Source organism: Genypterus blacodes, unplaced genomic scaffold, assembly GCF_046128005.1.
Source record: "Genypterus blacodes isolate CSIRO-AG114 ecotype Tasmania unplaced genomic scaffold, CSIRO-AGI_Gbla_v1 ptg000221l_1, whole genome shotgun sequence".
Lineage (NCBI taxonomy): Eukaryota > Metazoa > Chordata > Actinopteri > Ophidiiformes > Ophidiidae > Genypterus > Genypterus blacodes.
The window spans coordinates 34,122-50,692 of record NW_027467020.1 but is presented as its reverse complement, the minus strand read 5'-3'; the positions used below and the strand labels follow the sequence as shown (position 1 = coordinate 50,692).

At 46.8% G+C, this 16,571-nt stretch overlaps 3 protein-coding genes across 4 annotated transcripts; 1 reads left to right on the top strand and 2 right to left on the bottom strand.

Annotated features, from left to right (window-relative positions):
- Positions 1-70: 70 nt before the first annotated feature.
- On the bottom strand, positions 71-4,223 carry dacha (dachshund a). Its single transcript, XM_076170503.1, is given in 8 exon segments — positions 71-785; positions 1,147-1,294; positions 1,382-1,527; positions 1,584-1,738; positions 1,827-2,043; positions 2,120-2,282; positions 2,422-2,514; positions 3,515-4,223. Coding segments are annotated over 8 exon segments (1,596 nt in total). The 5' UTR covers positions 4,058-4,223; the 3' UTR covers positions 71-654.
- A 959-nt stretch (positions 4,224-5,182) lies between these two features.
- On the top strand, positions 5,183-12,390 carry chm (CHM Rab escort protein). 2 transcript variants are annotated; one of them, XM_076170494.1, is made up of 17 exons: positions 5,183-5,285; positions 5,706-5,772; positions 6,146-6,215; positions 6,438-6,565; positions 6,680-6,804; positions 7,171-7,229; positions 7,456-7,602; positions 7,762-7,878; positions 8,006-8,117; positions 8,324-8,546; positions 8,798-8,875; positions 9,599-9,712; positions 9,957-10,020; positions 10,513-10,609; positions 10,978-11,082; positions 11,459-11,604; positions 11,680-12,390. In XM_076170494.1, exons 1-17 carry the CDS (start codon positions 5,234-5,236, stop codon positions 11,929-11,931), a joined length of 1,956 nt encoding a protein of 651 aa, XP_076026609.1. In that variant the 5' UTR covers positions 5,183-5,233; the 3' UTR covers positions 11,932-12,390. The 2 variants fall into 2 exon arrangements, with proteins under 2 accessions (XP_076026609.1, XP_076026608.1); XM_076170493.1 differs by having other exon boundaries at positions 7,168-7,229.
- A 614-nt stretch (positions 12,391-13,004) lies between these two features.
- On the bottom strand, positions 13,005-15,622 carry LOC143016250 (uncharacterized). Its single transcript, XM_076170495.1, has 3 exons — positions 15,306-15,622; positions 15,009-15,201; positions 13,005-14,839 (listed from the first exon to the last, which is right to left on the bottom strand). The coding sequence occupies exons 2-3, from the start codon at positions 15,094-15,096 to the stop codon at positions 13,257-13,259; spliced, it is 1,671 nt and encodes a 556-aa protein (XP_076026610.1). The 5' UTR covers positions 15,097-15,201; positions 15,306-15,622; the 3' UTR covers positions 13,005-13,256.
- Positions 15,623-16,571: the final 949 nt, after the last annotated feature.

The window sequence follows — 16,571 nt, the reverse complement described above, 5'->3', positions numbered from 1 at the left end:
GCTTCTTTCAGTTTCTGTGTGTGTGTGTGTGTGCGCGTGCAGAGCCGTCTTTAACTGTGTGTGTGTGTGTGTGTGTGAAGTTGCAGAGCTCCGCCCACACAGGAACTGATTAATTTTAAGACATTGTTTATTGACGTCCACACGTGTGACTGCACAGCAGAAAGTAAACACGATCCACCTGATGGTGGCGCTATAACAGATTTAGTCAATAACTAACCCTAATCAAAAACCTGTTCAATGTGATCACTGCCTTGCTGGAGGTATGAACTCTAGTCCATCGTCACTGAATTCTTCACTGAATGTTCAGATTCTTCAGGTTCTAATAATGGATAATAATAATCTTCTTCAGGTTCAGATACAAACCATGAGCTCAAACACGAGAAAGTTCAAACATTACTGCAGCAAATTACTTAGCTTTGACTCCGCCCCTAACAGGAAGTAGAAGCCAGCAATTTTCTTTGTTGTGATAATTTTATTTTATTTCTGGAACTGCGGTGACTTTTGACTCAGACTTGTGTCTCACAGGACAATGGGCGGCTTGTCCGACGTCCTGTTGTCTGGAGATGGAGAGAGAGACAGACTGTAGATATCTGACATATTACAAAGAAAGTCAATAAAATAATCTTGAAGAAGATGGCCTGGATGAAGATGCGTTTATTTTATTGTCTCATGGCTCAGCAGGGCAGTGTGTGGCTCCTCTTCCTCCCTCCTCCACTCCAAATCCAACGCTTCCTGCAGCCTCCTCGTCATCCTCATCTCCTTCCTCAGCCTCCTCTGGATGGATCCTGAAGAGAGGAAATGAGGAGAGGACAGGAAATGAGGAAACAAAGATCAGAAGTAAGGAGATGAGAGCAAACCAGGAGAAGAGAGGAGAGAAGCGTTTATTCAACTTCAGTATTTCACAATAAAAGTCGAACTAGAACAACGTTTGTGACATCTGGACTTCAAAGAGATGAAGAGTTTCATCGGCTTTGACATGAAGATGACTCACTTCTGATCTGTTGCCATTGTAACCTATGGTAACACACACAAGAACCTCTGACGTGAAACACGTATGACACATGACCGCGCCATCTTGTTCCTCTAGGCTCAGTCAGCTGATCTTCCTGGTCTAAAACTGTATCTCTCTCCGCCCGTCTGTCTAACCTGTGGTCTGTAGCTCAGAGGACAGCTGACTCTGCAGCGTCTGCCTGGTGTTTCTCTCTCTCTCCAGCTCCAGTCTTAACTGTGTCCTCTCCAGCAGGTTCTTCTTCTCCTGGGAGCGAGCGCTCTCCACTGCCACCCTTAGGAAGCCCTGAGACACACAGAGAGACGGGTGCAGAGATAGACTCAGGTGTCACATACACAAAGTGAATATTTGTTGCTATGGTTTCCGTCTCACCTGCAGGTTGGTTAGCAGCGTCTCCGTCGATGAAAGACCCTCAGCCAATAGGTAGGGAGCAAAGGTGGGCTTTGGCAGCAGCTGAGAGGTAAGTGACATTTTCTCATAGGCTGATTTCAGCTGTGGGTGGGGCAACAGGCTTTCATCTAACAACGACAAACAAGCAATGAAAATACACACACACACATTCAGGTTGTTAGACCAATAAGCACGAACCAAGCTAGCCACCTATAAGACGTCTCACCGAGCTCTGGTGTGTATGTTGAAGGAGGTAATGATGAGGATGATGAAGATTCCCTGGAAGATGATTGGCTGTTGTTTCGCTCAAGGTGACGCTGGTCCTTGTTAGGGGAGGGGCTTTTTGGAAGGAATCCCTAATAAGGAAGAGGCAGAGTCCCTTCAGTGCAGTCTGAACTAGCATTAGCGTTAGCATTAGCATCAGCACCATTAGCTAGCGGCCACCTTGTTTCCCTCCAGCTGCTGAACTTGTGACACAGCGGCCATGTTTACCAAATCGCTCAACTGACTCATCTGGTTCACTGCCATGGCAATGCTGGCAGGGGGCAGGCGGACCGGGAGAAGGGGGTGGGGCACGACCATAAAAGGAAGGCCTGGCAGGCCCGAGGGGGTGGAGTCAGAGAGAGAAAACATTTTCTTCATGTAGATATTTAGTTGCTTAATAGCTGTCTAATAGAACGCAACGCTGCCTTACTATTGGTCAGTAACTGTTATGCTGCAGGAGAGATACTGAACCAGGATGGGGCGCTGATCCCATCAATGAGGACGGAGGAGGTGAGAGGAGAAAATGCTCCTTCTCCCAGGAGGAGAGCAGAGGGAAACCATATAATAACATTTGACCTGCGGGGGGCAGCGCAGTAACGGCCTCACTGTTACCCAAAGCCTTTACAAATTAAGTCAGCTGCCAAAATTTCCTTAAAGCCTGGTCGTCATGGTTATAGAATGTTTTTCCTTCCTTCCTCCTTCCCTACCCTTGTCTCTGCCCACAGTGTCAGGCTCCGTCCCTTGCTTAACGAACCTACATTGGAGTTGACATTGTCGTTTTCCGACTCAGTGCCATTGTGTTCCAGCTGCTTGTCAGGGTTGCCATGGAGACTCATCACCATCTCCTGCAACTTTATCACCTCAGCAACGGCCATCAGACCTGTACACACATGATGATGATGATGATGATGATGATGAGAAAAGAAAAAGTTTCCACAATTTATGTGTGAGTACAAAAACACTGAGAGCGTTAAAAGAAAGTATCCAGTTACTCTGTCTCCCTCCCTCTCTCTCTCTCTCTCTCTCTCTCTCTGTCTGTCTGTCTGTCTCTCTCTCTCAGTCTGTTTGTTTTCCTGAAGATGTCACGTGTGTCATGGAGGAGATGAACATGAGTGAATGTCTTTATTATGCGTGCGTGCGTGCGTGCGTGCGTGCGTGCGTGCGTGCGTGCGTGCGTGCGTGCGTGCGTGCGTGCGTGTGTGTTTGTGTGTATGTAACAGCAGCTCTCTCCTCATCAGCACTGCAGCTTCTTATGAAAAGGAGCCATGACCTCATCACACTGAGTTTTTTTCATTGTTAAATATCGTGATCAGAGATCTGAAGCACCAGAGTCACAGTTGATCGACTGATCAATGTTTCATATACAGCAGGAACAACTGATCAGTTCATTTCTGTACAATAGTAATTAATCAAGAAAATACTCAGATTTATTGATCATGTAAATGAACTTTAAGTGTAGACAAACTAAACTGATGACAGAATATCTGAAATGATGCTGCTGTCTCACACACAGCCAAGCTTTGATCAGTCAAACATGTTCTGGAGAAGATGTAAACATTCAAACATGTTTAGCATCAAAGTCACATGTTTCAATGATAGTTTCAACAATCATTGGGAAGTCAAACATTAATTTGTATCAAAATGTTTCCATTTCTGTAAATGTTGGATCACTTTCGGAAACAAAGTTGTTTCGATCTCACTCCGACCTCTGTGACCTCTGTGAAAGGTCAGCTACAATACTAAAGTGAGACAGTCAAATAAATGAATCAAGTTCTATCAAAGCTTTACTTTTGAAAAGAGGCTCTAGGAGACTAAAGAAGCAGCTCTATTCACGTGTGTGTTCTCTCTCACTCCCTCTGCAGAGAGTGAGAGCGCCCACCTGGCGTTGGTACAGTCCCGGTACAGAGTGTCAAAGTCGGCTCTGGTGATGAGCTTGCAGCGGTGGACTCCGGGCTGAATGGCTCCGAGCCCCCGCAGGACGCGCACCTGCTCCACGCTGCAGACCACCGGGCTGATGCGGAGCCTCTTCAGCTTGGTGTAGACGGTGTGCAGACCTCCCACCAGCTGCTTCAGGAGGAGCGAGAACACCTGCGGCAGGCAGATGAGCTCCACGCCGCTCACGGTGAAAGACGCCACCTTCACGCCGCGGAGCTCCACCACTTTACACTCGCTGTGCGGAGGATCGCTGCCGCCGCCGCCGCTTGTCTCGGTCGCCTCGTTCGCATTGACGCCGCCGCTCCCCTTGCCGCGCTCTCTGCCGCTCAAGAAAACTCCGGCGGGGAGCCGCGGAGAGTTGTCCAGGTTGTGAGCTCTGGGAGGCGGATCAGAGTGGAAGAGAGGGTCGGTGTGCGGCTTGGAGGTGGAGGTCAGGGTGCTGCTAAAGGATCCCGCCATGTTAAAGAAAAGTGACTTTACTTTCTTTCTCTTTTCCAACAATCCGTCTCCCTCCTCTGACCTGACTGAAGAGACCCCGCCCCCTCCCTCTCTCTCTGTCTCTCTTTTTCCCTCTCTCCCTTTCTCCTTCTCTCTCCTCCTCCCTCTCCCTCTCCCTCTCTCTCTCTCTCTCTCTGTATCTCTCTCCCTCTCTCCTCCTCCTCCCTCTCCCTCTCTCTGTCTCTCTCCATCTCCCTCACTCTGTGTGTCTTTCTCTCTCTGTCTCTCTCTCTCCCTCTCTCTTTGTGTCTCTATCTCCCTCTCTCTGTCTGTCTCTCTTTCTGTCTCTGTCCCTCTCTCTGTCTCTCTCCCTCTGTCTTTCTCGCTCTCTCTCTCTCTCTCTGTCTCTCCCTCTCTCTCTGTCTCTCTCTCTTCCTTTCTGTCTTTCTCGCTCCCTCTCTGTCTCCCCCCCTCTCTCTCCCTCCATCTCTGTCTCTCCCTCTCTCCCTGTCTCCCTCCCTCTCCCTCTCCCTCTCCCTCTCTCTCTCATGTTTTCATTTATAAAGTCGTGTTTACTTATTTACCCTTTTCAGAATAATAATTGGATTCATAAACTGTTGTGCTAATGGACAATAACAATAATAAATTCTGTTTATTTTAATTTCAGTCTTGAGGAGAAAACGGTGACAGGAGGTTTGTTGGGGCCTCATACGTCAGATGAGTTTCAAATTAAAAGCATCAAATCAACCTTTACAGAGGCAGATGAACCACCTGAACCATCATCATTCTGTGTGTGTGTGTGTGTGTGTGTGTGTGTGTGTGTGTGTGTGTGTGTGTGTGTGTGTGTGTGTGTGTGCGCGCGCGTGCGTGTGTGTGTGTCCTAACCCTATGGACAGACTGAGGGGGTCAGAGACGCTTTGTCTGTGTAACAATGTAATTTTTACAGATTGGTTGATCCAAAATGCTTCCACCAATAAAACTCGCACACACACACACACACAGAATTTGTCTTAAACGTCTCCACTCGTTGATGAGTTCCGGAGCCTCAGGCAGACAAACAGCAGCAGAAGAGGAGGGAATACAGTCTGAGCTAATCTGCTCCATCAGTAGTCGATCACGGATCGATATGTTGATAGTTTGCTTGATTATATTCATGAGCTCTGTCGTCACGTGACTCGCTGAGCGTCGCTAGCAAACATGGCTGCGGAGGATCTGCCGAGTGAGTTTGACGTGGTGATTCTGGGCACAGGTACGAAACCGGAGTCGGATTAATGACAGCCCTGGTCTGTGACAGAGCAGCGCCGCTGTCTTGGCTGGCTATTGATGCTACAGACAGACAGACAGACAGACACGTAGGCGTTAGGACGCTGCTGCTAACTAAGCTAGCTTGTTCGCTCCGTTAGCTAAATGCTGACGAAATGTGTGACTGTGACGCACAAACATAATCAATAATATAATAAAGATAACATGTTTAATAACTGTCACGTGACAGTAGTAGCTATGCTAGCTAGCTGATCAGACAGATGTGCGTACATGTTAGCATGTTAGCTGCTGTGACCTTTGACCTTATTTCACCTCCCACTTTGTTAACGTTCCTGAAGTCATCCGTGCTTCTCTGTTGTGTGTGTTGACAGCAGATGGACTGATTGTAGGTTGTTGATCCTTTCAGGCCTGTGTGAGTCGGTGTTGGCTGCTGCCTGCGCCCGGGTGGGACAGAGGGTCCTGCACCTGGACCGGTCAGTCCTGGACCTGAACCACATCACATCCTGTTCCCCTATGGAGCAGAAACAACCTGCACACCTTTAAAGAGATATAAACATCAACGTCAGCAACTTTTAGATGTAGTCAATGAATTAGAAACCTAAAAATTTTGATGTTTATATTCTCATCATTCAGTAAATGTTGTGTCCTGACTCCAGGGGGCGCTCTGCTGGTTTCTGTCCATAGAGCTGTGGTGATGATATGACGCTCTGATTGGCTCAAACACAGAGTTGCCATTGTTACAAGTTTGATCTGCATCAGTCTGAGCTGAACATGGCAGGAAGGACTACCGGCTTGTCAGGCTTTTATTGTGAAAGGCGTGAGAGCTTCCTGGTTGTGTTTTCTCAGGAGGAGTTTCTACGCGGCGACCTGGGCGAGCTTCACCTTCAACGGCCTCCTCACCTGGATACAGCAACAGGTCAGGGCTCCTCTACCATCCAATCAGATCACTGCTCACTCTCAACTATACTGTGGACTTTAAAGAGTAGTGTTGATCATCCAGTAGACTGTCACAATAAAGTGTTTCCTGTCTATATGTGACAAATCTAATCTGCTGACTCGTAGCTTCATGTTCATGTGTGTCTTTGAATCAGATTGCTGTAGTAGTAGCTTAGGTCAGCGTGTGTGTGTGTGTTGACAGGAGGAGGAGTCTTTGGTAGAGGAGGTTCCTGATTGGTCTGGCTTGCTGGAGGAAGGGGAAGGGTTGATCTATCTTTCAAAGTCAGACTCCGCCCCCATCAGTAACCTGCAGGTGTTCTGTTACACCAGGTAAGCAAATGTGTGTGTGCGTGCGCGTGCGCGTGCGTCTGTGCGTTATAATAGATTTACTTCCCAATCCAATTCTGTTTTTATCGATTGATCCGCTCATCATTATGTCCTTAGTGAGGAAGACGAAGAAGAGGAAGCAAAGTTAACTGATGCTCCAAAAACCCCAGGAGACGGGAAAGAGAGAGGAGGTGGTGAAGAACTTGCCACGGAAACATTAGAGTCAGAATCTACATGTTTGGGTACGTTGATGTGTGTGGCTGAAGTGTTGTTGTTCTTGAAGGCGTTCCTGCTGTGTAAACGTTAAGACGGATCAGCCAATCACAAAGCAGCCTCATGAATATTCATCACCTTGCTCTCCTGCAAAAAGAAATCAGGATTTTGTTTCTGGATTCCTGGACAGACACCTGCACATGCTGCCACCGATAACTTATTGATCCGATGGTTCCTTGTGATCTTCATAGCTAGAAGAGGATAAATGTTCTTCATCACCACTCTGTTCTGTGCTGCTGATCACCTGATCAAACCTCTGAGCTCCTGCTGCTTTGGTTCAGAGCGTCTTCACATTTGACTCATTCACTGGAAAAGTTGTTTTCTGTTTATAGCAGAGCTGAAAGATGGAGAGACACCTGCGAGGCAAGAAGACCCCACAGAGGAAGAGGAAGAGGTGAGCGCAGAGTAACACACATCAATCATTTCACATTAGGGCACAAATACTATGAAATGCTGAGAGCCCGAGTTTAGTGACGTCCAAAGATCTGCGGGCAAGGTGACGCCACATGGTTGAGATCCACGGCTAGGCAACGCTGCTAACAGGGCCGATGCTCAGCCTGAGAGAAGGTATGAGCTCTCTGAAAATGTCATTGGTTATAAGATGTTTCCTCCAATCACAGCATGCTGTCCAGACAGAGGGGGAGGAGCCAGAGGCCACTCAGCCGTGTCCTGCCGCTACCAGCCAATCAGAGCCTCTCAGGAAGAGGATGAGCTACGCTCAGCTGGTGAAGGAGGGACGCAGGTTCAACATCGACCTGGTCTCTAAGGTACCAAGTGATCATCAGAGTTAACATGCGTGTTCATCACCACACACACATCTGTCTCCTTTAAAGCCAAACGTCTGTGTGAACATGGAACATCTTTCTTCTTCTGTGGCTTTATGATGCCGCCATTCACTTTGTTTGGTTTGATCTCCTCTTCTTCAGCTGATGTATTCTCGCGGCTCATTGGTCGATCTGCTCATTAAATCCAATGTCAGTCGCTATGCTGAGTTCAAGAACGTCACCAGAATACTCACCTATCGCCATGGAAACGTGGAACAGGTACACACACCCACACACACACAAGAGGCAGAGGTCCTAGGTGTGATCCCTTCAGTCGGGTCGCCAATCCTGATTGATAAATTCAGAAATGTCTGCCTGTCTGTCCGCCTGCCTGTCTGTCTCTCAGGTCCCCTGCAGTAGAGCGGATGTGTTTGCCAGCAGACAGCTTTCTGTGGTGGAAAAAAGGAAGTTGATGCGTTTCCTGACTTCCTGTCTGGAGCAGACGGACGAGTATCAGGGTAGGAGGAGTCCCACCTGAAGCCTTCATGCTGATGAGTTTGGAGTGTTCTGAGCCTCTGCCGACCCCTCTGTCGCCCCTCTGTCGCCCCTCTGTCGCCCCTCTGTCGCCCCTCTGTCGTCCCTCTGTCGTCCCTCTGTCGCCCCTCTGTCGCCCCTCTGTCGCCCCTCTGTCGTCCCTCTGTCGTCCCCTATGTCGTCTTCTTAGCCTTCAGCGGTCGCCCATATATAGACTTGCTGCGTCACCAGCAGCTAGGCGACAACCTGCAGCACTTCCTGCTTCATTCCATCGCCATGGCAACAGAAGACACACCCACAGAGGTCGGCCTCTCTTCCACGCGTCACTTCCTGCGTTGCCTGGGTCGCTATGGTAACACGCCCTTCCTGTTTCCTCTCTATGGACTTGGAGAAATACCCCAGTGTTTCTGTAGGTAAGAACCAGTCTGTCTGTCTGTCTGTCTGTCTGCGCGCGCGCGTGTGTGGCAGCTTCTTTGATTTATGAAGTGAGCACTAAGCAAGAAAACAAAGGAGACTCAACTGTTGATTCTCAGTGTTCACATCATCGTTACCTGGAGGCACTCATTCATTCATTCATTCATTCATCATAATTCATCAATAATACTGATGAATGAATGTTTAGATCAATGTCTATGTTTGTGTGTGTGTGTGTGTGTGTTTTCAGGATGTGTGCTGTGTTCGGAGGGATTTATTGTCTGAGACACTCGGTTCAATGTCTGATTACCGACAAGGACGCCAACAGGTATGACTACCAACGCTCACACTGCTGTGGGTGTGTGTGTGTGTGTGTGTGTGTGTGTGTGTGAGAGAGAGACCTTCCCATATGTTATGAACAGTCATGGGGAGATGATTTATGATCAGTGTGTAATATTCAATTTACGGAGGGGAAATTAACATCATCATTAAACCTCCTCTGTCACTCTCCCTGTGTCTCTCTCTCCCTGTCTCTCTCTCTCTCTCTCTCTCTCTCTCTCTCTCTCTGTCTCCCTCTCTCTCTGTCCCTCTCCCTGTCTCTCACTCTGTCTCCCTGCCTGTCTATCTCTACCTGTCTCAATCATTATTTGCCAGCCCGTCACTTGCCTGATGAAATGACTTCGAAGGCCTTGGACGTGTGTGTGTGTGTGTGTGTGTGTGTGTGTGTGTGTGTGTGTGTGTGTGTGTGTGTGTGTGTGTGTGTGTGTGTGTGTGTGTGTGTGTGTGTGTGTGTGTGTGTGTGTGTGTGTGTGTGTGTGTGTGTGTGTGTGTGTGTGTTAGATTTTCCCATATGAATCGATTGTCCGACTAAGTTAATGGTCACTAATCAATAACAGCAGTTTGTGGTGTTTTGACCCCTGTGGTGAACTCGGGGCGAAGTATCTCTCTCTATATGTCCCATTTATCTAGATCAAGATCAAGTCTACATATATGAGACATGAGTTGTAGGTGGTGTCATGTTTCACTCCTAACTCCGCCCTTTTGGGGTTAGGGTTAGGTGCAAGGCCGTGATTGACAGCCGTGGACAGCGAATCAGCTGCAGCCATTTTGTAGTGGAAGACGGCTATGTGGAGGCGGAGCGTGAGCTGGCGGCCCCACCCGGCAGGTGAGTAGCAGCCAATCGCAGCTCAGGACTGGAGCTGTCAATCAACAGCCACATTAGAAACAAGTGATACATATATCAAGTTAATAATTCACATTATTCAGTTTGTTCTTGCATTTATTATTGTTTATTTTAATTTGTCTGTCCCTGTGCCTGCCTGTCTGTCTCTCTCTTTGTCTGCCTATCTGTCACTCTCTGTGCCTCCCTGTCGGTCTGTCTCTGTCCTTTCCTGTCTGTCTCTCTGCAGGTGTGTGTCTCGAGCCGTGCTGATCACCGATTCTTCTGTTCTGTGCAGTGAATCAGAGCAGCAGGTAAATGACATCATCTCTGTGACCTCTGACCTTTCAGCTGCAGGTCTCTCAGGTCAGAGGAACATAGTCTCACTCATGCTGCTGTGTAGTGCTCACTGATTGCTTGTTGCATCGTTCAGGGATCAGTTATTTGTCTCATGATGAGTTTGATTGTTTTCCGTGGTAACTGGAGGTCACATTACATTTACGTACAGTGATGAACCGGTCACACCCACTTAGCTTTGGCAGCCAATCAGATTCAAGCAGTGAGGAAACTCCCGGTCTGATCCAGACAGGAGAGAGAGTTTAGATGGGCGTGGCTTGTATGTCTGAGAAATCGAAAGATGATTGACATTATTATAACATACACATCCATACAGTATACACACGTGTACTAAATGATCGCAGACCAGACACACACACACACACATGCAGGATTTTCATTACAGAGATGGTTTAACTTTAGTCTAACTTCAACCATCTCTGTCTCTGTCTGTCTGCGTGCGTCCACAGGTCTCCTTGGTAACGGTTCCCCCTCTGGAAGCAGGTTGTCCTGCAGTCAGACTGGTGGAGCTCTGTCCGTCCACCATGACCTGCATGCCTGGGACATGTAAGAGACACAGGTCCTCAAGCACCACGTCTCTGAAAATGTTGTAAATGTCTTTGAGGTGGAACAGATGAAACCTTTAAGCAATAACGCCACATTTACATTCAAACAGGTGCAATTCAGGTCACTGGGGGTCATTAAAGGTCACTGAGGGGCTTCAAGGGGTTTCAAGTAGGGCTGAACTGCTTTTGGAGTCCATCTTTCTCTGAGTGTTTGGTTTCATTCTGCCACCTGATTGGTTGAACATGTTAGGATGTTCAGTGTACTTTTGTCACTTGTATCGTTTGTAACCATTTTAATGTCTCATTCTCTTGAAGTCTTTTATGTTTGTAATGATTTCATGATGTTTCATTTAATTCGTTTCTCTTCAGATCTGGTCCACCTCACCTGTCAGTCATTAGGCTCCGCCTACCAGGACCTGTCACCCGTGGTAACCAGGATGTTCCGTACATCAGAGTCACATGACGGCGGTGCAGGTGCTGTAACTTTCTCTCCTGTATGACCTTGTCCTCTTTTCTCTCTCTTTTTAATGCACGGATCATTCTTCTGTGCATGTAATTATATTAAGAACAAGCGTGCTGACGTGCAGGATGGATGGAGGGAAGCGTAGAGATGATGAGAGAGGAGGAGAGGAGCGTTTCCATCGTGTTGCTTCATCCATCATTGTTCAGCTCTGTGTGTTGATCTTACAGTCTGAACTTCAAAACATGCATGCAGCATCTTCCAAAGACTTTTATTTTGAAGAGACACATAAAGAACATCAACACGTGTGTGTGTTGGTGTGTGTGTGTTTGATCCGTCACTGTGACCCTTACTTTATAAAAGTCTCTCTCTCATTATTTGTCCCCTCAGACGAGCGCCCGTCTGTCCTCTGGTGTCTTTACTTCAACATGGCCGACGGCTCAGAGCAGGAGGTTGAAGGTCACGACCTCCCGTCTAACGTCTACGTGGTCTCTGGTCCTGATGGAAGCCTCGGACACGAAGGGACAATCAAACAGGTGAGAGCAAAATCAATGATCAGCAAATAAACCAATTTGAAGTAACTATTACATAATCAATCATTTCCTCCCTAGGCGGAGTCGATCTTCCAGAAGATTCTTCCTGAGGAGGATTTCTGTCCTCCTGCTCCAAACCCTGAGGACATCATCTATGATGGAGAGAACATCTTATCCTCTCCCACAGAGGATGAGAGCAAAGAGGAGGAGGAGGGAACAGAGGAGGAGAGAACAGAGGAAGAGGAGAGGACAGAGGAAGAGGAGAGGACAGAGGAAGAGGAGGAAAGAACAGAGGAAGAGGAGAAGTCGATGGGTCCGACTGAGAAGTAATGTTTGTAAACTTTAAATGGAATTGTGGGTAAAATCTTTCAGTTGCCTTCATCATTATCAAAATTTTTGCTATTTTTTAAGATTTTTTTTGCAGTTTGTCGACTTTGTTATTTAAAATGTACTCAAACTCAAACAAACCTGAAGATTCAAACTCCACTGGACTCTGCTGACTTGGACTGGATTCTGTTGAGCTCTACTACAACCGCACCCAACTCTAATTGATTCTATAGGACACAACTGGACTCTGCTGGACTCTATTGTACCTCAGTGGGACTGGAGTCCATTTGACTCTAATACACTCTATTGGAACCTCTACTGGACCTAACCGGACTGGACTGACCTTAAGCAGACTACTGAAATCAGCTAAACTCTTGTCAGCTGGAGAAATCGTCTGCTCATTAATTGTTTGTTGTCATCCTATCTGATCTTAGTTTACTATTAAAATTGGAGAGCAGGCAGGCAGGTGTGTGTGTGTGTGTATGTATGTATGTATGTCTGTCTGAAGTTAACATGGACATGGCGCTCCATAGTTTGGAGGAGTGATGGGTAACGAGCGTGAAACTGGAAAAGCCCCAAACGCTGCTTTGCTCTAGATTTTTTTCGAAATGTCCACGCGGTCTCTAAATTTAAAGTAAACCCAAAGTAAACCTGAACCTAACCTACCCCTAACCTAATGCAGGGGTCGGCAACCTTCACTTTCAAAAGAGCCATATTCGGCTATTATGACCCAAAAAGTGTCTGGATCCATAAAACATTTGTGCCTCATAATGACGAAAACAGCATAAGTCTAAAGCATTAAATCATTACCTTTCTTTCATATATAACATTATCTACATAAGAAGAGACTCAAAATTTCAATCTGGAACCCATGAAAATCTGAACATCGTAAATAACCTGAACAGTGTGATGCCATTTATCATGTTGCATTACAGCAACAAATGTAAATGTACATACATTAGTGGTCTGTGTCACTAGAAAGGATGTTGCACTTTTCATGTTTGCAATGAAAATATTTGTACACAAGTCATTTTATTTGTATAGCCCAATATCACGTACAATGTCTCAAAGGGCTTTACAGACCCACAACATCAGGAACATTCTTAACTCCGCCACTGAAATAAATAAGTTTCAGTGGGACTGTGGCAAGATTTTATACAAAACTGAAGCTGGACTGTGCAAATCAAAGTGTCTGTGCAAACAGTTTACAATCTAACCCTAATGGTAAAACATTTTAGGTGACTCTGCCTATTGCAGATAGCTTGTCCAGGCTTATAACTAGTACACATTTCTCTATGAGACAAATACAGACATCCCCCCTGATGCTGTCAGGGCTTGGTATGAGTCAGTTGGATTGGTTGTGTCAGCACGCTAAAAGGAAGGCAAGGTGGGGCATACAGGGTGGGCACAGCCAATGGGGGCTGGTACGGCATCACTGCAGCAGCAGGAAGTAGCACCTCAAAGTACCGGCCTGTTTCCGGATCAAGAAGCATTTTCCTCTGAGGCTGGAAGGGCATGTCTACACAGATGCTCCTCCCACTTGCAGTATCCAACATCACATGGTGGGGGGTGTGGCCATTGTAAAGTTTGCCAGGGGCAACTGCCAAAGTTATGAATGGAGATCCTACCGGAGCGGGTAAGAAACCCTGTACATTCAACAGAAACTGTAGTTGCTGTTGTTGCAGTTGTTGCTGTAGTTGCTGGGGTTGCTGTGGTTGTTGTGTTGTTGTATGTTGTGGCGTTTTGTTGCTGTTCCACTGTGGCTGTCCTGTGCCATCTTTGTAAGGACCATCGCTCTTGGCAAGACCTTTGTCTCCATCTGGCTGGTAGCTTGGACATGTCAAATTCTTATGGTTATCCTCAGCCTCAGACAACCTCAGCAGCTGAACGGGGCTGGGCTGGGGTAGCTGGGTCTGGATGTAACTCAGAGGGCCATGGATGTAGTTGAGTATCCCCAGGTGAGGGCTCAGAGGGTTAGTGTAGCCTGTCAGGACACTTGGGAAATGGGAAGGCAAGGGTGTCTGGGTGGATCCAGGGGCATAGGGGGGGACCAGGATAGAGTTATGCGCTTGGGGAGGAGTGGTGTGGCTGGGTGTGGAGTCAGAGGGATGCTCCGAAGTTAAACATTCACCTTTCTCTGATTGGTTGGGCTCGGTAGTGGGTGTGTCTAACAAAACAACTGGCCCGGTCTTGTTTAGGGCCATGTTGGTCTTACTCAGAACTGGCTCATTGCTTCTTCTCTGCTTTGGGATGTGATTGAATTGATCACCATCTTTTCTGTGCTGTGATAGGTGAAGAGCTGTGCCAACATTGTTTTTTTTGGAGGTGATGTTGTAAAGTAATGGCTGAGGACACAACTGAGAACCCTCAATGTGACCTTTAATCCCCACAGCATGCTGGTAGCTGGGAGGCGGGCTTTCCTCCTGGCCAATTGCCTTAAACATTGACAGCTTGGAGCTACTATTTTGTCCAATCACAGTCAGTGTAGTTCCAGCTCTGGTGTTGTTCCTGAAGGAGGGGCTGTAGGTGTTTTTCACTAAACTTCTCATGTCCCTCACCACATGAACACATGCCTTAAATACACCAAAACCCATGGCTGCCTCTCCTTCTCCAGCCAGCTCTCCTTCAAGCTTTCTCCCCCTCTCCAGCTGTCTAGAGGGGGGAGGGTTAGGTTCGGCTACAGGTTGGCAATTGCTCCGCGTAGTCTGGGCAGCCCCTTGAGGGCAGGAGCATTTAGTGTTGGAGTAGTTATGATACTCTGAGGAGCTGCTGCTACTCTGCTCCCCCTGCATCTTTTTTGTCAAGACACTCCTTATAATACAAGTGGCCAACTTGGTTTTAGTTTCATCCAAAGAGACGGACTTCTGGAGTCTTCTCGGAGCACAATCATCAGTCAGAGCCGCCTGAAACCCTAGAAACCAAAAACAAAGAGTCATCAATAACACGACAGAGAGAAAATGCACTGAGCTCAGGCCATCAAGAAGGACACAAAAATACTGGTCGACCCTCCGTACAATGGTGGTGCACAGACAGTTTTGATAGGGTGGAGTTAGATAGAAACTTAAATTCCCTATCATTACCTTGGTAAGTTCCTGCAATGAGCCCTTTGTCGACCTGACTGTTGCCATCCACCTCAGTTGCGGGATTCTTGTTAAAGTATGTGGGCATGCTGTGTTGTCGTAGCAACAGCTCAGGGCGTTCGCTCAATGACGGGCTATACAGCAGATTGGCTGACACTGCACTCTTAGCCCCATCTGCTTCCAATATGACCTGCTGATTTACAATATGACAGATTCAGGAAAGACAGACAGTTTAATAGACTGGTGGGTTAGCAGACAGACAGACAGACAGACAGACAGGTTAACAGAAACAGATACCTCAGGTTTGTCTGCTTCTATGCACACTTCCTTGTCTCGCTTCTTCAGCAGGATCTGACGCTTAGGAACTCTTCTTAGTCCCTCCCCTCTCTGACTTTTCACCTGGGGTACAGACAGTAACAACAATAACCATTCCTCATATTCATCATATTCTTCTTCTTTTCTGATTATTATTACTGACTATCACTTTTATTATTTATTTTATCTCAAATTTTTTTTCCTTTACAAATGTAAAATCCACAGATTCAAATTCAAAATAGAGAATCAAAGAGCAGATTGTCTTACCTGAGGATCCACCATCACTTCCACACATTCAAAGCTGCAGTCTGGGTCAGACTCCTCATCAGATGGGAGGATGACTGAAGGAGAGAAGTGGAGGGAGAGATCCTCCTCTGACCAGTCACTGGTGTTCCCCCCTTCGTCATCAGAGTGGCAGCTGGGTTGAACATCCTTGTAATCACACCATGCAGGAATTTTGGTCACAGCAACACGATTTGGCAGCAGGTCAACCTCTGGGCATCGATGGGCACTGAGGAAGGGTAGCTCCTTTACTCTTCCTCCTCCTCCGTGTCTCCTTGTGTTCATTTTGGCGTTTGTTTTCTCTAATGGGAAAATTGGGGAATTGGGAATTTGTCATCAAACTCAACTGTAAATGTCAGGACAAAGCTTTTGATTCAGCAGGCTTCAAGATTTATGTGAATACTATCATGCATACAGTTACGTTCATGTATCATTTATCATATAAGCAGAATTAAATGCTTATATTTAGCATTTTGAACACATTTTGGTAGCATGTACTGTATTTATGTTAATTGAGTTAGTTGTGGTTTGGTAAGTAGTAATTAGTTTGTTGATTGGAGTCCATTTTGTGTGGCACCTCCCCTTCCCCCATCCTAGCTTCAGGTTCCTGTTAGCCAAATCCAGCATGTCAGCACTGTGCACATGTCAACTCAAAGTAACAGTCTGTGCCTAAGAATCTGCTGATCCTTTATTTAACACGTTGGTTCATTGCTGCAAGCAAATGCAAAAAAAAGTGAAAGTGCCCTTTGGGCATTTCCAGCTCTTCAACCCTCCCATAATATATTTCAACCCCCTCAAGACAGGAGAGGGCATGTGATCATAAATATCAGTAAAAACAATAAAGACAGCATATTAAAGTTATCAAGCTGTCCCTACCTGTTAAGATGTCCGTCAAAGGAAAGGGACAGCACTGTTCTCACGGAACCATGAAAGACCTGAGGATCATCAACAAACACTTGTTCTGCA